Raw genomic sequence first — 25,722 nt, 5'->3', positions numbered from 1 at the left:
TAACCGTAGTTCCCGTTTAAATCTGTGTTCGCAATTTTTGTGTGTTCTAAAGTTTTCAGATACTGATAAAAAAAAGATCATATAACACCATATCAGAGCTCTAAATGTCAGGAAAAAAATAAATCAAAGGGCAACAGCTGAAAATAAGGCTCGTAACGGTATAAAATATATATATGACTGGTCGGATGTTTTCCCACTGAATTCAGAGCAACTCAACGAAAGAAGTCGGCATTTAACGTCTCTGCTTCAAAGCTTGGAACCTACATGTAAACAAAACCTATGTGTTATACTTCTTAAAGGGATTGTCTCATCAGAGGTGACCGATATCACACTGGAGCCGCCATGGTGATCAGCTGATCCTGCTCAAGGAACAAATAACCTTGTGATTTAACATGGGTGTTTTAATAGGAAATTCCAGTTACAACCACGACTGATCCCTGACTGATGATTGATCACTGACTGATGATTGATCACTGACTGACAAAATTGTTCAAAATGTTAATACGGTGGCCCCTTCAAATGCTGTGTTTTATCAATATGGCCCCTAAACCGATCCCCCCTAAACTAGGACGCCATATGGATGGTCCGGTATAGTTGGTTGTGATCTGGTGACAACTCCCTTTAATAGGGTTATCCAGCATTAGAAAATCATGGCCACTTTCTTCCAGAGAAAGTATTGTCTCTTGTTCCTAGTTTGGGGGCAGGTTTTGCAACTCAGTTCTATTGAAGTGAATGGAGCTTAAAGGAGAAGTCCAGCATTGGTCATTTTTTCAGAGGAGCCGGGAAGGAGGTGGCTAAACATAACAACATGCTTACCTCCCTGGCTTCAGCGTTGGGGTCCGCTGTCTTCCGGTCCAGTTCCTGGACCCCTGGCCGCTTCCTGGTCTGAGCGGGATCCCCACTAAGACCAAGAAACGGCCCGGTGGACCAGGAACCGGAGCGGAGGACAGAAGACCCCAGTGCTAGAGCCGGGGAGGTAGGTGCATGCTGTTCTGTTCAGTCACCTCCTCCTCGGCTGTCTTGAAAAAAAATTGTCCGACCCCGGACTTCACCTTTAATTGCAAACCCCACCTGAACTGGAGACAAGAGCGGTGCTGTCTCTGGAAGAAAGAGGCCATGTTCTAATGCTGGAGAGCCCCTTTAAGAATACTTGTCTCAGCACTGCGCTCTATATGGATCTGATGAGGTCTCTTCCAACCACGATACATTGAGTTGCTAACTTGCAGAATGTATGAAGAGGAGATAACAAGGTTATTGTAGAAAGGACTTTTAATGAGTTCCCTGTGATGGCAGAAATCAATGTTTTCTCTGGGGGAAACCTCTTTCTGATAAAGAGCAAAAAAGAAAATCCCATTTGCTGGGCTCTTGGGGAGGGAAGCCGTCTCCGCCAGAGGTCACCAATGACTGACACTATTTGTCCATTGAACGGGCTCACACAAGCCGCTCTCTTTGCTATTGTCTTGTTATATCCCGGCCGCCCCGCGCTTAGTCACTTAGCTGAAGATCAACGCAGAAGAACGCTATTAACCCCTCACCTGCCTAAATCTCAGCCTTGGAGGATCTCCAGCCAAAGGGATCACCAACATGCTGACACATGCAGAATCATTTCCATCTAAATGCAAATGTCTATACTTACTCATATCTAAGTGTGTATGATACCGAATACTCCACAATGGGATTATTGATGGATTATGTACATGGGATGCCACTTCTGTAACACTAGTCTGAACTATGCCTTCAGGACACGAGGCTCCGCTATGCTTCTCAGGTTGTTCTGCTCACTGCATTATACTAAGTCCTATGAGCATAAATTCACAGTTTACTTATGAAGAAATACATATTATTACTAAGAAAATACCTGTGTTATACTCCAGAGCTGCAGTCACTATTCTGCTGGTGGGGTCACTGTGTACATACATTACTGATCCTGAGTTACATCCTGTATTATACTCCAGAGCTGCACTCACTATTCTGCTGGTGGGGTCACTGTGTACATTCATTACATTACTGATCCTGAGTTACATCCAGTATTATACTCCAGAGCTGCACTCACTATTCTGCTAGTGGGGTCCCTGTGTACATACATTACTAATCCTGAGTTACATCCAGTATTATACTCCAGAGCTGCACTCACTATTCATAGGCTGTATCCATGTTTTCCAGGACTCCCTAGGGCTCAATCACACGTCCTCAGCCACTAATATTAAAATGTAACAACTAAACTGATCTCTAATCTTTACCTAAAAAGTCCTCTTCCCTAATCCTAAAAAACCCTTTAAATTCCTTCAATTGGACAATGGACAATTCCTTCCATACTTGATACTTGTCTATTCAGCCTCCTTCCCCCAGTTCTGAGCTGCTGCTTTCTTCTGAAGACACAAAAATCTGCGTGTGAGCTTTTCTCTGTCTCCCCCCCCCCCCCCCCTTCAGAGACAGCTGATGTAAACAAGTGCCCATCTGAAAGGTTGTAATGTCGATGAGAGGGTTAATCACAATGGGGCTCATCAGCAACTTAACCTCAAATTTACAACATTACAAAGAAACTACAATGTTGCAAATACATCCTGCCAGAGACTTGTTTACATCAGCGTCTCAAAAGGGAGGAGGGGGAGACAGAGAGAAAAGCTCACACACAGTTTTTGTGTCTTCAGCATAAAGCAGCAGCTCAGAACTGGGGGAAGTACATTGAATAGATAATAAGTATGTAAGGAATTGCTAGCCCCACCATGAGCAGTAAGATATTAAAAGTTATGTTTGAGTGGAATACCCCTTTAAGGCAGGGAGGGGGGCCTTTGGCTGTCCAGACATTATGGCAAAATGTAGTTTTGCCGCAGCTGTCCCCGCTTTAGGGGATCACAATACCCATTGCATCAGTGTTCGCTTTGCTATAAATCTTGCTGACTTCTGCAATCCTTATAGTGCGGAGGGTAAGCCGCCCATCCAGGCTCTGCAGGAGACAGTAAGGAGGAGAGGACAGGACGTCCCCGCTCTCCGACGCCATTCTTATCTCCAAGTTAACAGATAGTCACACGAAGTGAAGGAACAATCTGTCGCCTTTGCTTCCCTCTGTTGCTAATATCCTCTATAACTGGCTTCTGCTTCTCCGCGTTACAAATAGACGTTTTCAGACTCCAAACCAATTATTGGCAGAAAAAAAGCCGCTCCGCTTTCAAGATAATCTCGGCCGCGCACAGCCGAGCAGAGAGAACGACATTAGCCGATTTAAATGGGGATTTCCACACTGTTCCTCCTTTATTTCTCTTCTCCAGGACGCCCTGATATTCTAGATCTCCCAGAAATGAAGACGCCAAGACCGGAAACTCATTTGCTGGAGAATATTGTTAACTCCTTATGGAACAAACAACTTTTGGTACTTAGAAGTGTAGAAAATTCTTAATATTTTACTTCAATGGATTAGCAGTTTAAAGGGGTATTCCGCTTAAACATAACTTTTAATATGTTGCTGCCAATGGTGAGATTAACAATTCCTTTCATACTTGTTACTATTAATTCACTCCCTTTCCCCCAGTTCTCAGCTGCTGCTTTCTGCTGAAGACACAAAAATTTGTGTGTGAGCTTTTCCCTCTGTCTCCCCCTCTTCCCTTCTGAGACGGCTGATGTCAACAAGTCCCTGCCTGGCTGTATCTGCAACTTTGTAGCTTCTTTGAAATGCCGGGAGGATTAATTACAGTGAGTTCATCAGCAACTTGAACTCAGATCAAGCCTCCCAGCATTACAAAGACGCTACAATGTTGTAGATACAGCCTGCCAGGGACCTGTTTAAATTAGTTGTCTTAGAAGGTAGGGTGGAGGAGGGGGAAACAGAGAGGTAACATATCAGCCGGTCAGTGGAGGGTTAAGTGAAAGGGACTTAATTACATTATCGCAGTTGAATGAAAAATCCGCTACGAGTATGTACAGCCATAGAAAATGACAGCACCAAGCATCGCAGCAGATTTCTCTGCGGAACCCTTAACACGAAATCCGCTGTACTATGGTAGGTTACCCTGATAGCAGGTATGCGTTAAAGTGTCACTGTCGTATTTGTGTTTTTTTTTTGTTTTTTTGCAGAAATCAATAGTCCAGGCGATTTTAAGAAACTTTGTAATTGGGTTTATTAGGCAAATGCGCCATTATCTGCTTTCAAAAAGACTTTTCCCCAGGTCCCCCTCGCCCCCTCTCTCATTCACTGCTCATTATCAGGAAATCTCGACTGTTTTACATCAGTCAGCCCCGTGTAACCTATGGAGGGGGAAGGTGGAGGGAGGGAGATTAGTCGCCAGCAGAGAACAAAGGATTACACAGCAGGACCTGTATGAAAGCCGGTACACAGAGGTCAGTGCTGACGTCAGAGGAGAGATGTAGCTGTAAATTAACTTTGTTGTCCTGTTTTGGTGCGTCATCTCCCTCCATCCCTCCCCTCTAAATAGAAAACCATGAAGACAGGGGGGAGAGCTTCAAACTGCTTTTTCATGATAAAAATGCATTTTTCAGCTATAAATCCTAATTACAAGGTTACCTAAAATCACCTGGACTATTGATTTCTTTAAAAAAAAAAAAAAAATAATAATAATTTAACGACAGTGAGACTAAGTTTTCCCTGAGTAGAAGAAAGCTTATTGTGTTCACTTTCTTCTCTTGTAAATGTTTCTCTCCCTGAGAAGTTTCTAGAAGAGGTCAGTCAAACTGCTCTGTGTTAAGTGCCAAAACGTATGGAAATGTATTTCGAAGAGACTGCGGTTACGTACCCGGCCCTGCCCCCCGCCCGAGGACTTGGAGCAAACTAAATTGATTAGAATGTGAATAGAGGAGAGGATGGAGAGGATGCCCTTTCAGCACTTCTCCCTCCCGATGCAATGCAGAGCCTGTTGTTCTGTAATAAACCCATTGGATGCGGCAGGGATGTGTTTTTCTCTGCGTGCATTGAGCGGGGCGAGTTACCAGCCGAGCCGGCCGCAGAACGACGGGAAAGTTTAATGATACATTGTATATGAAAAGGGATTTCTCATGGTTGGATTGGCGTGGAGCGGCTGTGTACACAGCTCTGCCGAATATACTGCAAAGTATAAACATTCACTGAGTATAATTCATCTCACAGGGGAACATGACAACACTTCTGGATCAACCTATGAGGGAAAAAAGTCTACAAATCCATAACTCTATTGTGTGATATGGCGCTGGAGAGATATACAACTAAGGGGATAGGTGACATAAGGGCAGCGTCACATGCAGCAATAGGGTGTGAGCCACATGTATATACCATAATAATAGCCCAAGCTTATTTAAAGGGATACTCAGGTGAAAAAAAAAATCATTCAAGACAACTCGTGTCAGAATGTTATATAGATTTGTAATTTACTTCTGTTTAAAAATCTCAATTCTTCGAGTACTTATCAGCTGCTGTAAGTAATGTAATAAGTGGTGTATTCTCTCCAGTCTAACACAGTGCTCTCTGCTGCCACCTCTGTCCATGTCAGGAACTGTCCAGAGCAGGAGAGGTTTTCTATGGGGATTTGCTGCTGCTCTGGACAGTTCCTGACATGGACAGAGGTGGCAGCAGAGATCATGGTGTCAGACTGGAAAGAATATATCACTTCTTGCAGGACATACAGCAGCTGATAAGTACTGGAAGACTGGAGATTTTTAAATGAGAGTAATTAGAAAATCTGTATAACTGTGTGACACCAGTTGAAAGAAAAACATATTCACAAGAGTGCCCCTTTAAAAGGACTATGCATCGAGGATAAATCTAAAGCTTGTAAATATTTATACTTTATCAAAGTAAATTCCCATCTCAACTAATTATATATATATATATATATATATATATATATATATATATATATATATACACAGTGGTACCTTGGTTTAAGAGTAACTTGGATTGAGAGCGTTTTGGGTTTTGGTTTAAGAGCTCCCAGTTTTTCAAAATTGTGACTTGGTTTAAGAGCATTGCTTTGGTGTAAGAGCTCCCTGTACTGGGTGGGAGTGGGGGAGGGGCATGGTCTGCATAGCGGGGTCTACAGCACTGTACTGTGACCCAGGAAGTCTCCCTCACCTTCCAAATCATAGCAGATCCACTTCAGGCTTGGGCTTACATCAGGGGACAGGACTGTGGGGGTAATCTCTCTATAGCTGTAACCCCTCTCTCCCTGGACAGAGAGCGCTGCATGTATGTGCCCACATCTGTCCTGCTCATTCCTTCCTGCTCCCTGCGGTCTCTGTCAGCCCTTGTGTTTCCCATCCTCTCCATTACTCTACAGTAACTTATATATCACAGATTCTGCTGTTTCTGAATACCTGTTTCACATGTTATTCAAAAAAATTAATCATTATTTTGGGGGCTTGGAACCAATTGTCTGCATATCACTGATTACTTATGGGAAAATTTGCTTTGGTATAAGAGTGGATTTGGATTACAAGCACGGTCCCGGAACGAATTATGCTCGTAATCCAAGGCACCACTGTATATATATATATATATATATATATATATATATATATATATATATATATATATATTCCTGTAGAACTTGTCAAATTAATATTTTATGCAAATCCATTCATTCAACAAACATGTCTCCTTCTCCTTATATGCTGCACTACCTCTCACATTGTAGGCAGCTCATTGTCTAGGTTACAGACCACCATTCTGCTCTAGAAGCAGTGGTCTGGTTGGTGTGTATATAACTATAATGAAGACTTATAGATATCTTGAATATCTGCTATAAATAGGTACACTATAGCTATATATAAATCAGACAGACCACTGCTTTTAGAGCAGAGTGGTGGTTGGTAACCTTGACAACAAAAGTGCAACAATTGGATGGAAAAAGCAATAGGAGGAGGAATGTTTACTAACGTAATTGCAAAAAAAATTATTTAAAGAGGAATCTAACCTGCAGCTATGTCCCTATTGTGCAGAAGACAGCGAGGAGGAGGGGATGTCTATTACCTTCATCCTCGGAGCTGTTTCTGTGCAGTTATGTTATTTACTCCACAGTCCTGTAAGACGGTTAAGAGCGCTGCCCACCCCCATAGCACCGATCCGCCGCCTCTAATGATAATGCAGGGAGCAGATCCGCAGGGGGGAATAATTGCTGGGGGGCGGACAGTGCTCATAAGGGTCTCACTGGACTGCGGAACAAACAACTAACTGCACCATAACAGCAGCGAGGATGAAGGTAAGAGACACACCCTCCTCTTAGGCGTCTCATTTGCAATAGGGACGTATGAGCAGGTTAGATTCCTGGTAGTTCCCCTTTAAAGAAGTCCTACAAGTATAACTATCAGCTGGGATGAAAATACCCCTTTAAAAAGGAGAAGTGCGGTGGAAATTTTTATTAAAGTATTGTATTGCCCCTCAAAAGTTATACAAATCCCCAATATACACTTATTAGGGAAAATGCTTATAAAGGTTTTTTTGCCTGCACCTACTACTGCATCAAGGCTTTACTTCCTGGATAAAATTGTGATGTCACTTCCTGGATAACATGGTGATGTCACGACCAGACTCCCAGAGCTATGCGGGTTGTGGCTGCTGGAGAGGATGATGGCAGACGGATGCTCAGTGTCCCTCCAGTGCCCTGTGTCCCTCAGTGTCCCTCCAGTGCCCTGTGTCCCTCAGTGTCCCCCTGCCATCATCCTCTCCAGCAGCCACAGCCCACATAGCTCTGAGAGTCAACACATCGTGACAACACAATGTTATCCAGGAAGTGACATCACCATGTTATCCAGGAAGTGACATCACCATGTTATCCCGGAAGTGACATCACCATGTTATCCTGGCAGTGACATCACCATGTTATCCAGGAAGTGACATCACCATGTTATCCAGGAAGTGACATCACCATGTTATCCAGGAAGTGACATCACCATGTTATCCAGGAAGTGACATCACCATGTTATCCAGGAAGTGATATCATCACCATGTTATCCAGGAAGTGAAGCCTTGATGCAGTAGTAAGTGCAGGGAAAAAAGCACTCGAAGTGCACTTCCCGTAATAAGTGTATATTGGTAATTTGTATAACTTTTGGGGAGCAATACAATACTTTAATAAAAATTTTCGCCAGACTTCTCCTTTAAGACTTTCTGTAGTTTCTTCGCTTTAGATGCATTAGAATCCTAAACAAACGGCCTCACAGATTTGCAGTCAGAAAATGAAATCTGCAGCAGAAAACTGATTACATGCTCAGATGTCTGCCACGGCCACGGTTGTAGAAAGCGGGCTTAGCGGCTTATCCGTGTCCAGGCTGCTCAAAGCGTCACGTCAGTCTCTTGCTGATCTGCTCCGAACTCCACAGTGTGAACTACGGCGAGGACTCTCATTAGGTTTCTAACCTGGCGGGATCTATATGGAAAAGAACCCTGTGTGAACAAAGCCTAACCCTTATCGAGAGGATTACCGCTATCACTACATCAAGGGCAAAGGTCAAGTTCTTCATACCACACATACAAGCACCTAGCAGACGAGTGACCTAGGAAAGGATATGATCTTCCAGCGGATGTCCAGCTTGTTGTTGATCTCCAAACCTTTCGCCTGCTGCCGCTCTTCCTCCACCTCCTTCTGGTTGGCAAAATGCAGGTTGTCCTCTGACGGCTCTGAGATGCTCTCAAAGTGAAACTTCTCCACCTGAATGGCCATCCTGAGAAGAAATACAGGAAGGAGTGTTAATAGGAAGAACTCCGCATCCTGGCAATCTTTTGCTGTGTTTTACTTGATGCAGCAGGGATGGGGAACCTTGGCTCTGCAGCTGTTGTAAAACTACAACCCCCATCATGTCTGGACAGCCAAAGCCTTAGCTGTGTAGTTTTGCAACAGCTGGGGAGCCGAGGTTCCCTTCCCCAGTAGAGAGAGAGGTGCCATGGGTCATTATGGACATGATATTGAAGCTTCACAAACATTGGTGTCAGTGACCCTTATAAATTTATCGGTTTTAGTGTTTCTTTGCATTATTAGTTGACTCCTGTATTGTACTTAGGGGGAACTCTTCTCTTCTTGTTAAGTGTCACTGTAGGTTAATTTTTTTTTGTAGCAATCCATAGTACAGGCAATTTTAAGAAACTTTGTAATTGGGTTTATTAGCCGAAAAATGCATTTTTATCACAAAAAAGCAGTTTGAAGCTCTCCCCCCTGTCTTCATGATGATTGTCTATGGAGAGGGAGGGGTGGAGGGAAATGAGGCACCAAAACAGGACAACAAAGAGTTAATTTACAGCTATTTCTCTCCTATGACGTCAGCACTGACCTCTCTGACCTCTGAATACCGGCTGTCACAAAGCTCCCACTGTGTAATCCTTTGTTTTCTGCTGGCGACTAATCTCCCTCCTTCCCCCTCCCCTCTCCATAGATTACACAGGGCCCGACTGATGTCAACTAGTTGAGATTTCCAGATAATGAGCAGTGATTGAGAGACAGAGGAGGGGGGGGGCTGGGGAAAGTCTTTTTGAATGCAAATAATGGCAGATTTGCCTAATAAACGCAATTGCAAAGTTTCTAAAAATCGCCTGGACTATTGATTTCTACACAAAATAAAAAAACGACAGTGACTCTTTAAATCAAATGGTCTCAGAAAGTTATATAGATTTGTAATTTACTGCTATTTAAAAATCTCCAGTCTTCCAGTACTTATCAGCTGCTGCATGTCCTGCAGGAAGGGGGTTATTCTTTCCAGTCTGACACAGTGCTCTCTGCTGCCACCTTTGTCCATGTCAGGAACTGGAGCAGCAGCAAATCCCCATAGAAAACCTCTCCTGCTCTGGACAGTTCCTGACATGGACAGAGGTGGCAACGGAGAACACTGTGTCAGACGGTAGAGAATACATCACTTCCCACAGGACATACAGCAGCTGATAAGTACTGGAAGACTGGAGATACTTAAATAGAAGCAATCTACAAATCTGTACAACTTTGACACAGTTGATTTGACAGAAAACAATTCCCGCAAAAGTACCACTTAAACTTAGCTAGCTCTGCTAAGTTATCATTACTGAATCTTGATTCTGCTGCCTTACTGGATACTGGGCACCGCTTCACTACTGGTTTGTGACATACTGGGCACCGCTTCACTACTGGTTTGTAGCATACTGGGCACCGCTTCACTACTGGTTTGTGACATACTGGGCACCGCTTCACTACTGGTTTGTAGCATACTGGGCACCGCTTCACTACTGGTTTGTAGCATACTGGGCACCGCTTCACTACTGGTTTGTAGCATACTGGGCACCGCTTCACTACTGGTTTGTAGCATACTGGGCACCGCTTCACTACTGGTTTGTAGCATACTGGGCACCGCTTCACTACTGGTTTGTAGCATACTGGGCACCGCTTCACTACTGGTTTGTAGCATACTGGGCACTGCTTCACTACTGGTTTGTAGCATACTGGGCACCGCTTCACTACTGGTTTGTAGCATACTGGGCACCGCTTCACTACTGGTTTGTAGCATACTGGGCACCGCTTCACTACTGGTTTGTAGCATACTGGGCACCGCTTCACTACTGGTTTGTAGCATACTGGGCACCACTTCACTACTGGTTTGTAGCATACTGGGCACTGCTTCACTACTGGTTTGTGACGTATCTACTCAACATTTATTCCTCATCCCTGGTACCACATCTGTATCTGATTTCTTGTAAAAACATGTTGCACTGAATCTATCGGATATTGCAGCTCAGCTCTATGTAACTGAATGGCGCTAAGCTGCAATACCAGATGCAACCTGTAGACAGCGCTGTTTATGGAATAAAGCATCCAAATACATGCAGTTTAAGATTCACCAAGACGGATCCTTTTGCTCATGTACAAGTTGGTCCTTATCTTTGGTGAAAAGCAGCTGGTTCTCACTATAGGAGGATGATGATTTATCCACCAATAATACTGCCATGTAACACCATATTTATCCAGTAGAGGGCACTGCAGGGCCGGCCTCACAATGGGAGAATCCTTCCTCATCCTCCTGAATAAGCATCATGTAATGCCACACATTCTCCTATAGTGGCCACTGCAGGGGAATTGTATAGATGGCCCTGGCAGTTTCTGAAGTGTGACCTGCATCGATCAGCTGATCACTGAGCTGTCTTCCCATAGGAGGACCCTGCCTCATCCTCCTGGTTAACAATCATGTAATACCACACTTTCTCCTACAGAGGCCACTGCAGGGGAATTGTATGACTGGTCTGGTCTGACCTGCACTGATCAGCTGATCGCTGAGCTGACTCACTATAGTAGGACCCTGCCTCTTCCTCCTGATTGACCATCGTGTAATACCACATATTCTCCTATAGAGGCCACTGCAGGAGAATTGTAGGACTGGTCTGAACTGTATTGATCAGCTGATCGCTGACTTTTGAAGAACACAGAACACATAGAAAGATGAACACAGAAAAAGAAAAAGGAAATAAAAATGTAGAACTCAATGGGGCACAATGTAACACATGAACTGCATTAAAAACCATCAAGGTCTATTTGTAGAGCGATTAAGGCAGATGTGGCGCAGAGAACGTCCGATGAACGGTAAGAGAGACATGGTCCGTCCTGGCAATGTGTAACCAGCAATTAAAGGCTAATTAAACTGCACAATGTTTGTTTCTGGACTGAGATCTGCAAACAGAACGAGATAATAAAAATGAATTAAAAATGAATATGAAGCTCCAGTTCCCGATGCGGCGCTTCTCCCCCCGCAGATCCCCGGCTTTTCTTTGGGCTCGTGGCATTAAATCAAACAACTTGCAGAAAGTTTAATTAAAGAAAAGGAAAATTGCAACATAAATTCCCAAAATTATTATCAGTCACATTATTAGACGCTCAGCGCTGTATGGCGGCACTTATTAGGATAGATGCACTAGAGGGGTTTTCCAAAAAGGAAAAAAAAAAAAGCCATTTTGTGTAAATTTATTTTTTCTCCCTGTTAGATGTCTCTGGCTCCCACGTGTTTTAGTGGGGGGATGGGGGGTTGATGGGGAGTGTGATTAGTATTACCTGACCTCATCATGTGATCAGCATTATTACCAGGCTTCATGTGATCTGCATTATTACCAGGCTTCATCATGTGATCAGCATTATTACCAGGCTTCATCATGTGATCAGCATTATTACCAGGCTTCATCATGTGATCAGCATTGCCAGGCTTCATCATGTGATCAGCATTATGATTAGGCGTCATCATGTGATCAGCATTATGATTAGGCGTCATCATGTGATCTGCATTACCAGGCTTCATCATTTGATCAGCATTATTACCAGGCTTCATCATGTGATCAGCATTACAAGGCTTCATCATGTGATCAGCCGTACAAGGCTTCATCATGTGATCAGCCGTACAAGGCTTCATCATGTGATCAGCATTATTACCAGCCTTCATCATGTGATCAGTATTACCAGCCTTCATCATGTGATCAGTATCACCAGGCTTCATCATGTGATCTGCATTACCAGGCTTCATCATGTGATCAGCATTACCAGGCTTCATCATGTGATCTGCATTACCAGGCTTCATCATGTGATCACCATTATTACCAGGCTTCATCATGTGATCACCATTATTACCAGGCTTCATCATGTGATCAGCATTACCGGTCTTCATCAGATGACATACAAAATAGCTGGCTGTGCGTACAGAGCCCAGACATATAATGCGCGCAGAGCACAGTTATATTGTGCGCAAATTACCTAGATACGGCCTTCTAGGGCTCCGAAAGCGTCATGCAGGACTTAGTAAATACACATGTTAACCTGCACAAAGTGCCCACCCCATCCAGCTACTGACACACTGTGCCCATATAACGCCAAGACTGCACACAGCACAAACCAGTCCATCCAGAGGATAATACCGTACAAACCCACATCGCCAATACTAAGCTAAAGTGTATACAGAAACACCTAGCACTGCCCCTTCATCCCCAGATCCTACATGAAGGGCCCCGGGCTCCCCAATGGGGTCTCCAAAGGGTCAGTTTGCCCCAGAAAGTAAATTTTTTTGGGAAAATTGCAGGCAAAAGGTATATACCTAAACAGCTACAGATATAGTCCCCGCCCGCAGCCGTCTCGCACACGGTGCACAATCTCTTAGCACACTGTTGTGCTGCTTGGGAAGCGGCTGGTGTAAGTGTGAGTGATTTCTCATTTAATGGGCTGACTCCTGACTCTCCCAATGGATGCTAAATAAAGCATGAGATTTATAATAGCTGTTCATTATCGATCCGTCACAGGCTCCTCGATCAATGACCCAAATGGCAAAGCAATAGCCGGCTGGGAAGATTGGGGAAGGATAAGTGGCTGGCGGTGTACTGCTGCTGCTGAATCCCGATAATGCCGAGAAGGAAGGACACTGACGGCATTATATATTCATGATAAATTATTCACACCCTGCAGCAAATACAGCAACATCAGTCTTGGGGCATGTTCACACCAAGCACCAGGAGGCCTCATTACAGGATGCACAATACACACAAGCGGCTACACAAATCCTGAGTCCTGGAAACCTGGAATTTAAAGGGGTATTCCAGTGTACACAATCTCTTTGTATGCCAACTGTCTACTAATAATATTATAGTTACAAGGAATCAAACTGTTTGGACCCAAAGAGATGCACTGTAATCTGAGCAGGTATCGGGCAGCAGGTGTTCTGAGTTTCACCAGCACCTCCGCAGGAGAGACGAGGTATTACATGGATCCCAATCAATTCAAGAGAGTAACACGTATTTGTGGAATTTATAGTATATGTCAATATTAAAGTCATGGATGCCACCACGACCCTGACGCAACTAGCACCTCATACTACACAATGTGGCCATATAGAGTGTATCCACTATGGAAGTAAGTGACTTCAATGAACCCCAAACTATAATCATTTGCAGGACCTGTTAAGAGATTGACCCATCAGGCGGTAGACACCCCAACCAATAGATTACTAAACCAGAGAGAGTCACAACCAGCCAAACATTTCTCTTCAGAATCCCCTGTATGGAGAGATGAAGGATTACAAGGCTTCCATCTTCATCACACCTATGTAAACAGCAGAGGGCAATGTAAGAGCCCCCCGGGGTAAGACCAATTTATGGGTATAAGTGGTGTGAAGAGACATCATAAAAAAAACTTCACATTCAGCCTTGAGGTGGTAAAACCCTAAAAAGTTTTTTTTAAAAAGACAGACTTGATTAGACAGATCACTATATTACTGGTCAGACAGATCCCTATATTACTAGTCACACAGATCACTATATTACTGATCACACAGATCACTATATTACTGGTCAGACAGATCACTATATTACTGGTCAGACAGATCACTATATTACTGGTCAGACAGATCACTATATTACTGGTCAGACAGATCACTATATTACTGGTCAGACAGATCACTATATTACTGGTCAGACAGATCACTATATTACTGGTCACACAGATCACTATATTACTGGTCACACAGATCACTATATTACTGGTCACACAGATCACTATATTACTGGTCACACAGATCACTATATTACTGGTCAGACAGATCACTATATTACTGGTCAGACAGATCACTATATTACTGGTCACACTGATCACTATATTACTGGTCAGACAGATCACTATATTACTGGTCAGACAGATCACTATATTACTGGTCACAGATCACTATATTACTGATCAGACAGATCACTATATTACTGGTCAGACAGATCACTATATTACTGGTCAGACAGATCACTATATTACTGGTCACACTGATCACTATATTACTGGTCACACAGATCACTATATTAATGGTCACACTGATCACTATATTACTGGTCAGACAGATCACTATATTACTGGTCACAGATCACTATATTACTGGTCACACAGATCACTATATTACTGGTCACACAGATTACTATATTACTGGTCACACAGATCACTATATTACTGGTCACAGATCACTATATTACTGGTCACACAGATCACTATATTACTGGTCACACAGATTACTATATTACTGGTCACACAGATCACTATATTACTGGTCACACTGATCACTATATTACTGGTCACACAGATCACTATATTAATGGTCACACTGATCACTATATTACTGGTCAGACAGATCACTATATTACTGGTCACAGATCACTATATTACTGGTCACACAGATCATTATATTACTGGTCACACAGATTACTATATTACTGGTCACACAGATCACTATATTACTGGTCACAGATCACTATATTACTGGTCACACTGATCACTATATTACTGGTCAGACAGATCACTATATTACTGGTCAGACAGATCACTATATTACTGGTCACAGATCACTATATTACTGATCAGACAGATCACTATATTACTGGTCAGACAGATCACTATATTACTGGTCAGACAGATCACTATATTACTGGTCACACTGATCACTATATTACTGGTCACACAGATCACTATATTAATGGTCACACTGATCACTATATTACTGGTCACACAGATCACTATATTACTGGTCACAGATCACTATATTACTGGTCACACAGATCACTATATTACTGGTCACACAGATCACTATATTACTGGTCACACAGATCACTATATTACTGGTCAGACAGATCACTATATTACTGGTCACACAGATCACTATATTACTGGTCACAGATCACTATATTACTGGTCACACAGATCACTATATTACTGGTCACAGATCACTATATTACTGGTCACACAGATCACTATATTACTGGTCACACAGATCACTATATTACTGGTCAGACAGATCACTATATTACTGGTCAGACAGATCACTATATTACTGGTCACACAGATCACTATATTACTGGTCACAGATCACTATATTACTGATCACACTGGTCACTATATTTCAGGCCAGAGTAGTAGCAGCGTCAGATGCCATTTCTCTTTCGTCCCGTCCTGATATCGAGCACATCTATAGATTGTATTTGATGCAGACTCTCCACGGGTCGCAGCTTCCTCTCTCTCTATAAAGAAATCAGATTTTTTTTCATCAATATAATAAAATCTGCAACTTAAAAGAGAAGTCCGGTGAAAATGTTTATTAAAGTATTGTATTGCCCCCAAAAAGTTATACAAATCCCCAATATGCACTTATTACAGGGAATGCACATAAAGTGTTTTTTTCCCCTGCACTTACTACTGCATCAAGGCTTCACTTCCTGGATAACATGGTGATGTCACTTCCTGGATAACATGGAGATGTCACTTCCTGGATAACATGGAGATGTCACTTCCTGGATAACATGGTGATGTCACTTCCTGGATAACATGGTGATGTCACTTCCTGGATAACATGGTGATGTCACTTCCTGGATAACATGGGGATGTCACTTCCTGGATAACATGGTGATGTCACGACCTGACTCCCAGAGCTGTGCGGGCTTTGGCTGCTGGAGAGGATGATGGCAGTGTCCCTCCAGTGCCCTGCGTCCCTCAGTGTCCCCCTGCCATCATCCTCTCCAGCAGCCACAGCCCGCACAGCTCTGGGAGTCGGGTCGTGACATCACCATGTTATCCAGGAAGTGACATCACCATGTTATCCAGGAAGTCCGAGTGTACGGACGGAACGCGTGGGGATCTTCAGATGGCACCACCACTTACCCCTATCATCTTGATTTGGTGATATACAGCTTTGGTCATCTTCTCTCCTTTTATCTTGCTTTACTGTCTTATCATTTACTTATTTCCACCATATGTTTGGTTTCTTATATATGTGTACAATATTTTGATTTGGTGACCTGTTGGGCGCATATATATATATATCCATGTGTATATATTGTTTCACATGATAGGGGTAGTACATACCAGTTATGGGGCTGCCTATTGTGTACCTGATCAATAAAGTACTTTTATATCTTTATTATTTGGTGTGCCGATTTTGCCATTATAGCACATATCATTGCTTTTGATTTCATTCAGGTTCTCTCTGTGTGCTGGCACAGTGCACCCACCCTACATACTGGGAGCTGTGCATGCCCTATCTTTCAAAGTTATCCAGGAAGTGACATCACCATGTTATCCAGGAAGTGAAATCACCCTGTTATCCAGGAAGTGACATCACCCTGTTATCCAGGAAGTGACATCACCCTGTTATCCAGGAAGTGAAGCCTTGATGCAGTAGTAAGTGCAGGAAAAAAAACCACTTTATTTTCATTTCCCGTAATAAGTGTATACTGGTAATTTGTATAACTTTGGGCAGGCAATACAATAATTTAATAAAAATTTTCACCGGACTTTTCCTTTAATCAGGTTTATAGTGAGTCAGGGAGTGACTGGATCCAGCGTGAATCAGCACCCAGCGCTCCGAAGATTAACTTCATATGCTGTCATTCATTTCTATTGATTTCCTCCAGCATTAGTGCTGCCAGCTGTATTTAATCAGAAACCTTCCCCCAACCTGCACAGTGACTGCTGGGATTACGGCTATTATGTCATACATAGATGGAGACCTTACACAGGGGGGCATGTATATGGGATCACCCCAGCGCAGAGAGGCAGCGCTACCTCAGAGCACAACGTTATGTGTGTGTCAGCGCTATCTCTCCAGCGGTTGTTTTTCTGTTTTCTGGTGTGAATGCTTCATGCCAGAACTTAAAATGATGTGAAGAGGTGGACAAGGGGGACCTCTTGTTAGGGCGCCTGGCACAGAAAGTGGCTCTTATGGTCGGGAAAATGGGGGAGCAACAGGGAAAAACAATGAAGGCTGGCTGGAGCCGACCCTGCACTACACGGACGTTTTTATATTAAAAATACACAGTGTCTGTTAAAAGGCTATACAAAAAAGTTTTAACGATAACAAAAAGTTGAAAAGATATATTAAAGGGGTGCTCCAACGGAATTCCCCCCCCCCCCCCCCAAAATTATCTGGTTTCAGAAAGTTACGTAGATACGTAATTTATCTCTATGTAAAAATCTCCAGTCTTCCAGTACTTATCAGCTGCTGTATGTCCTGCAAGAAGTGGTGCATTCTCTCCAGTCTGACACAGTGCTCTCTGCTGCCACCTCTCTCCATGTCAGGAACTGTCCAGAGCAGGAGAGGTTTTCTATAGGGATTTCCTACTGATCTGGACAGTTCCTGACATGGACAGAGGTGGCAGCACTGTGTCAGATTGGAAAGTATACACCACTTCCTGTTGGACATAAAGCAGCTGATAAGTACTGGAGATTTTTTAACAGATGTAGATTACAACAAGGACATTGACAATATATATATATATAGATAGATAGATAGATAGATAGATAGATGGATTTTTTTATACATTGACCATTGGCAGCATTAAGGGGAGGTATAGCCCTCTGCTGCCACCAATCACCAATGGCTGTGTTGGGAGCTGCAGGGTTCCTCATATCCTTCCCAGCACAGTTCCGGATACTGAGCCTCCACTGATGTCTATAAATTACATGTAATGACTATTCTAATACTAATAAGCATTTTTTTACATCAGGGGAGGCTCTGTATGTGCATGTAGCCGCAGTACCGATATATGCACCCCCGCACCACCTGACACAGCAATTGGTCATGTTACAGTGGCCGTGTCACCTCTAACGTCCACCACACAGGGTAAAATGTAGGGGAAAAAAGTACCCAATTATACAGAAGAAAAAAAAAATATTTTTTTTTTTTTTTTAATTTCATCACCAGAATACCCCTTAAATACCCAATGTTCTCCATTTTGTACAATACCAATATGGTGGAAGAATCCATTGACAACAAGTTGGTCACAAAGTATCCCCAGAGACATACTCTATGGGGAAACCTGGCATGAAGGGGGAGATTTATCAAACATGGTGTAAAGTGAAACTGGCCCAGTCGCCCCCAGCAACCAATCAGATTCCACCTTTCATTTTCCAAAAAGTCCGTGAGGAATGAAAGGTGGAATCTGATTGGTTGCTAGGGGCAACTGAGCCAGTTTCACTTTACACCAGTTTGATAAATCTCCCTCGAAGTGTTCAGTTTTCCTGCAGCGCTGGCACAGGTGAAATGAAGTATTACACCATCAATCAATCGGTCGCCTGTGCAATGCAGGGAAGGTCCTCCAGAGAAAGTGGGGGAACTCCGGCCTAAAGATAAAGGTTGCCTCTAAGCATTAACTGTTACTTCCCTAAAAGGGTCATGCTAATTATTTTTTGAAGCTGGATAATTCCTTTAAGGCTTAGTTGAGAATAACCATAATAGGTTTTCATCCACTGAATGTTTCATCCTGTTACTTTAGAAACCTTTTGACAAGCTGGGGGCTCAGATCCCCAAAGATCACTAGAACGAACTGGGAGAAGTGCCCAGCTAAGCGCTTCACTCTGCCTGCGGTAACCTCTGTCTCTCTGCAGGAGACGGTCTACATAGACTAAAGGGGCTATTACACGGAACGACTATCTTATCTGCCTGTGTAAAAAACCCAACAATCGAACAAAGGAAAAATCGTTAATCGTTGTCTTTCAACATGTGGAAAAATGATGGTTGGCAGTTCGCTTATTGTTAGAAAATCTGTTTGTGTAATAAGTCGTTCGCAGATTAAACATGTTGTGTGGGTCGCGCTGAGGAACGGATAAACATGAGCGTTTATATCATTCGTAACAGTAATCGGTGATTGTAATAACATGAGTCGTTCACTACTAATTGATCGATCGCTATAGCGAATCTTATACACGAAAATCGCTACATGTGATAGGGCCTTTAGGGTCCTAGTAGAGGAAGTAAGTTTAAACGGTTAACGATCGCACACGAGATCTTTATCGTTATCCTGAAATCGCTCCCCATATTACACAAACGCTGCATTTACATGAAGCGATAATTCGCCCAATGGAACGTTTAACGATTATGAAGCAACGATTTGGTTTTTATAACAATCAGCGTTTAGACGAATAAATAGTTAGAAAATTTGTAAGAAACATCGTTATTGCGATTGTTTTTAAGATTTTTAGCGAACAGCGATTTGAGGACATGTTAAAGATAAAAATTAATGATTTCTCGTTTGTGGCTTGATCGTTCGCTGTGTTTCCATGAGCCGATAATCAATCAAATGCGATCGTTATCGCAAAAATTCGAACGATAATTGTTCCATGTAAACGCACCATTAGAGGAAGCAATTTTTAATGGTAAACGAGATCATTTAGCGTTAACCTGAAGCGTTCCCCATATTACACAGAGCGATCGTCTTTGCCTGATCCCGGCAAATGATGGAACGATGTGGAAATACACGAATAAGGAATTACAGCGAGCGATTAACAATGATTCCGGTGTCAGCACCAAACAAACGATGAACGATTTCTCGCTGGTGGTTTAACCGTTGCCTGCCATTACACAAGACGGTTATCGATTAAAATTGAATGATATAACAATAATCTGCACAATAATCATCCGATGTAATAACGCCATTAGAGCGGAGACGGTCTCCCGTAGATAGACAGGACAAGCAGCAAGTCAGGTAGAGAAACCTTTAGCCAATCTCCTGGCTCGTTCTGGCAATCGGTAAGGGGCTGAACACTAGGGATGGTCCGAAACCAAGTTCGGTACGAACCCGAACCCTCGGTAATGATTCCCGCTGTCTGCCCGCTCCGTGGAGCTGCGGATACAGCGGGAGGACCGCCTGGAAAACTGGGACACAACCATAGCCATAGGCTGTATCCCAGTTTTCAAGGCGGTCCTCCCGCTGTATCCACCCGCTGCACGGAGCGGGCAGACAGCGGGAATCTGATGCTGAGCGTTCGGGTTCATACGAACCCGAACCTCGGCAGTTTCGGACCATCCCTACTAAACACCTCAATAAATCAAAACGTTTGGCTTTAGGACAAGTGGGATAATTTGGGTTTGTTTTTTTAAGGGGGAAAGAACTTAGTTATGATGTTGCATCCACATTAGATGTATATGACCGAGGCTCTAAAGCAGGGATGGGGAACCTTCAGCCCTCCAGCTGCTGCAAAACCACAATCCCCATCAGGCCTGGATAGCTGAATCCAAAGCTTTGGCTCTCCAGGCATGATGGGGATTATCGCTTTCCACCAGCTGGAGAGCCGAACGTTTCCCGTCACTGCTGTAAAGAATAGAAATGATATATTAATGGGTTATAAAGGTTGCCCCCTTTACATCTCAGGGACATCCTCCAAGCAGGTGGGGGTCTCCGTAATACTTGGGTCGCATTCACAGACCAGACGCCCGAATGTCTCATATAGAATGTTCCGTCTTTTATTCGCTTGGCTCGTACGGTCTTCCCTTTGTTCTTTCCTGGCGGCCGTCTTACATATATTATCTCTGCTTGAATGGCCGTAATTTCATCTACAGAGCGGCAACAGCTCTTGAAAATCATCAGGCCATGAGTGTTTTTGTAATACAAGTGTTTTCATCAAAGCTCCTCGCCAGATCCTCAGAAGTGGGTCGTGTGTGCGGTCCGCGACCAGTCTACATTGGCGTACAGGACCCACGGTCAGGGACACAACGGTTTGAGGGTCAGATAGAACAATGTTATTCACGGTCTGTCCTATAAACTCCTATGTAGGGTAAGGGAGATGATGCGCACGACCCACGACGACACCAAACATCATTGCTGTGCATAGGCAAAACGGAGCCCATTAGTGGATACAAAATGGCGCCTGCTCCATGTGATGGTTCACACCCCCATGACCTGATGGTAACTGCACAGTCTGTTGGTTCATCCTTCTTCTGGATACACAGCCTTTGTTCTGGTTTTCTATTTTCTTATGCTGTAATATGGTGGCCCTGCTGAGAAAGGGTACGTGCACACTACAGAATGGCGACGGATAACCTGGTTGTCCGGCGCCATTCCGTAGTGTGCACATACCCAAATGCAGAAGGGATCTTGGTCTGAACCCCTTCTTCTATGGGCTTTATCCTTCAGAGTACTTATAATTGTTTTTACTGCCAAAGGATAAGGAAAACAGGTGGTATCAAGAGCGCTCTGGCCGTGGTTTGTTGCCTTTCATTGGGGGGGGGGGGGGTTAAAGATATCCAACGGGCATCGGGAGAGAAATAAAACCAATTTTAATTGGAGGACGTGTTTCAAAGGTTGACCACCTTCTTCCTCAGATCCTGCACCAGAGTGCTCTATAACCCAGCTGTTTTCCTTATCCTTTGGAGATCACTTTCTCCCAATTTAGTCCAGGACCTTCGGTTGTTCTTTATACTTGTATTTCCTGTACTGTAATACCATCTTCCTGTGCCATATGGCCTGTAATCTGTCTGCCTTACAACCTATACAGCACTGCTCTCTACCTGTGCCATATGTACTCTACTTCTCTCGATCTGTACTGTACGCACAGTACTGCTTCCTAACTATACTTCATGTACTGTATTGCTGTCTACCTATAGTACATGCACTATACTGCTCTATTCTTGTACTACATGTCCTGTACTGCTGTGACTAAACTACATGTACTGTACTGTCCTCCACCTGTACTATATGTACTGTACTGCTCTCTACTTGTACTACATGTACTATACTGCTCTCTACCTGTACTACATGTACTATACTGCTCTCTACCTGTACTTCACTGCTTTGTGCCTGTACTGTACTGCTCTCTGCCTGTACTACATGTACTATACTTCTCTCTACCTGTACTACATGGACTGTACTGCTCTCTACCTGTACTACATGGACTGTACTGCTCTCTACCTGTACTACATGTACTATACTGCTCTCTACCTGTACTACATGTACTATACTGCTCTCTACTTACACTACATGTACTATACTGCTCTCTACTTACACTACATGTACTATACTGCTCACTTCTTTTACTACATTTACTGCTCTCTTGTGGATAACTATTTTATTCCTTCAACACGCTCCTCAGTGTCTGTATGAAATGTTTCAGCAGCTCTTCCAGGCTTTTCTATGCACGCTGTTGTTTTATCCCGGTGTTTATTATCTTCAGCGATCACATCCTCGACATCTTCAGAGCCGTTTACCACGTTCTTCTCATATGAAGGATCTGTAAATCGTATGATCCTAGTAAACAATCAGATAGATACAAACCTGATGCCGCTCGGGGATGACATCAGCCCAGAATAGCCTGTTGCATAATGGGTAATTTAGGCTGATGAACTTTTATCTCCTCTTGATGATTTCACGTCCATTCAGTCCATATTGTTCCTGGTTTCGCTGCATTTTCCGCCATTCACTCTATCGATCCACTTTCCGTTTGACGTAGTCCAATTTGCTTCATTACTTTTATCCGCAGCGCCCCCCCCCCCCCCCCCCCCCCTTTTCCGTTTGATTAAAAGCTCGGTTTTCTTGCCGGTAGCGGAGGAATGATTAGGGGTAATTTTGGGAGAGAGCTTCTTGTCTTTCATCTGACACCGTCTGAGAGTCCCGATAGACGCTGGCTTTTCATGTGCGACCAGTTCCGGGACGCGTTGGCAGCCGCTATTACTGGTTTCTGCTTCCACTATACTTAGGAGCGTCTGAACTGCGCTCATTAATCCCGACCCGCTCCTCTCCGAGACTCTTTAAGACGGATAAATAGATGAATTTTCTTATGGCTTTCAAAACCAAAATAGTCCAGGAAGATTGCTGGCGGCCAGTCTCAGCGTCCGTCACCAGGAGCCTTGGCTAATATTATCTATGATTGTATAGTATTTACGGCCGGTCCTATCACTGCCAGCCGCCATATTCTGGAGTTAAATAGTAGCATCAATAAGGAGGAGCTGTCACCAGTCCGCAGAACTTTTTGACTATTCATCAAGTCAGCAGGTAACTTTGTGAACCCCCTTTCAGCACATTGATCTCAACTATCACTGATCAGGCTGTGCCTATTAATGTCATAGATTGAGTGGAAATCCCCTTCAAGTTGTCCTGAGTAGTTAATCAAACATACATTTTGATTTGATGCTACAATTCCTTTCATACTTATTATCTATTCAGTCTCCTTCCCCCAGTGCTCAGCTGCTGCTTACTGCCAAAGACACAAAAATCTGTGTGTGAGCTTTTCTCTCTGTCTCCCCCTCCTCTCCCCTCCCTTCTGAGAAAGCTGATGTGAACAAGTCCCTGGCAAGCTTTATCTGTAACATCTAGCTTCTTTGTAGTGCTGGGAGGGTTATTCTGAGGTCAAGTTATGGATGAACCCAGCAGTACAAAGAAGCTTCAGATAAAACCTGCCAGGGACTTGATCTCAAAAGGGAGAGGGGAGCAGGGAGGAGACAGAGAAAAGCTCACACACAGATTTTTGTGTCTTCAGCAGAAAGCAGCAGCTGAAAACTGGGGGAAGGAGACTAAATAAATAATAACAAGTATGGAAGGAATTGTTAGTCTCACCATGGGCAGCAACATATCAAAAGTTACGTTTGAGTGGAGTACTCCTTTAATAACAGCAAGTACAAACCTGAATTGAATTGGTGTTAAAGTGAATTGTGAGGAAATACTGTTCTAACACCCTAAATTACAATACATGATTTCAATCATAAATCTGTGAAATGTACAAATAATGCTACTATATCCTAATCACATAACACCGCTATATAGTTCTCACACAATACTGTTACCTATGACAGGGGGGGTGAGCGCTCAGTGGAGACATCAGGAAGCACGTCACATGGATGCTCATTCACGGATAATGTGCAAATAAACCTGGCATTCAGTGTCTAAATAATACCGCTATACAGTATAATGCATTAATAATAAGGGCCTCATGCTGACGTTCCTGGCCGTCTACTGCAGTGAAGGTTACATGCTCCAAAATCAGCTAACAACAGATCTGCTCTTGTTTCACAATGTGATTTTCCACCAATCTAGCAAAGCTGTAATAGTCCTGGGAGGTTTATCCAGAGGTGGTGGAAGGGACCAATCGCTTAAAGTAAATCTGATGGCAGCGCTGGAGAGATATCCATGAAATCATTCAGATCATAGCATTGTCATCTGTGCTTGTATTTTCACCTAAAAAAACTACTTTATTTGGGCTGTAAATGGAGTCTAAGAGGCGGAGCCAATTATTGCCTGGGCCCTAGAACCGCACATCTTTCCCCGTATGTTCTACCGATCAGTCAAGGTCTGAACACTGTGGATTATCCCGCTGTATAGTGGATAAGTATCTCAGGAGCCCTATTACACGGGACGATTATTGTGCTAATTATTGTTATATCGTTTGAATTTAAACGATAATCATTTTGTGGAAATGCGGGCAACGATCAAACGACCAACGAGAAATCGTTCATCATTCATTTGGTGCCGACGCCAACATCATCGCAAATCGTTCACTAATCGTTCAGTGTAATTCCACATCATTCCTTCATTTGCTGGGATCAGATGAAGCAAACGATTGTAGTAAGGACTATCGGTCTGTGTAATATGGGGAACAATTTCAGGTTAAGAATAATCACGTTTGCCATAGCTAACCCTAAGGGCCCTATCCCAAGGAGCGATAATCTTATGAATCTGCCCAATTTGGAAAATTATTCGCTCTGTGTAATTTAAACAATGATCAGCCAATGGATGATAATTTGTTTAGGTCCAGGCCTAAAATCATCGGGCAGAAAACGTGCTACGTGTAATAGTTATGTACGGCCACCGACTGACGATTGAATGAACAGATAATACATTACCTCTCCACATTTCTTGTGTTCTCCTGTACTCGGCTCCCCCCCCCCAGCATCAGAGCGGCCTGTCTGGGCTGACAGACCGCTCAGCCAATCACTGGCCAGGACCACAGTGGCCAGTGATTGGGTGAGAGGCCTGTCAGGTAAGACAGACAGCTCTGATGTAATATATTAAAGGGGTACTCCAGC

At 43.4% G+C, this 25,722-nt stretch overlaps 1 protein-coding gene across 6 annotated transcripts in view; it reads right to left on the bottom strand.

Moving 5' to 3' along the window:
- TRAPPC9 (trafficking protein particle complex subunit 9) overlaps nt 1-25,722 on the bottom strand; it is a 348,662-nt gene that overhangs the window by 174,678 nt on the left and 148,262 nt on the right. For all 6 annotated transcript variants that reach the window (XM_069957053.1, XM_069957051.1, XM_069957054.1 and 3 more), the window contains exon 20: nt 8,494-8,646. In XM_069957053.1, the coding sequence (XP_069813154.1) occupies nt 8,494-8,646 (153 nt within the window). The remainder of the gene's footprint in view (nt 1-8,493; nt 8,647-25,722) is intronic.

Source organism: Dendropsophus ebraccatus, chromosome 2, assembly GCF_027789765.1.
Source record: "Dendropsophus ebraccatus isolate aDenEbr1 chromosome 2, aDenEbr1.pat, whole genome shotgun sequence".
In the NCBI taxonomy this organism is placed as follows: domain Eukaryota; kingdom Metazoa; phylum Chordata; class Amphibia; order Anura; family Hylidae; genus Dendropsophus; species Dendropsophus ebraccatus.
This window is presented reverse-complemented; position numbering and strand designations above follow the sequence as displayed.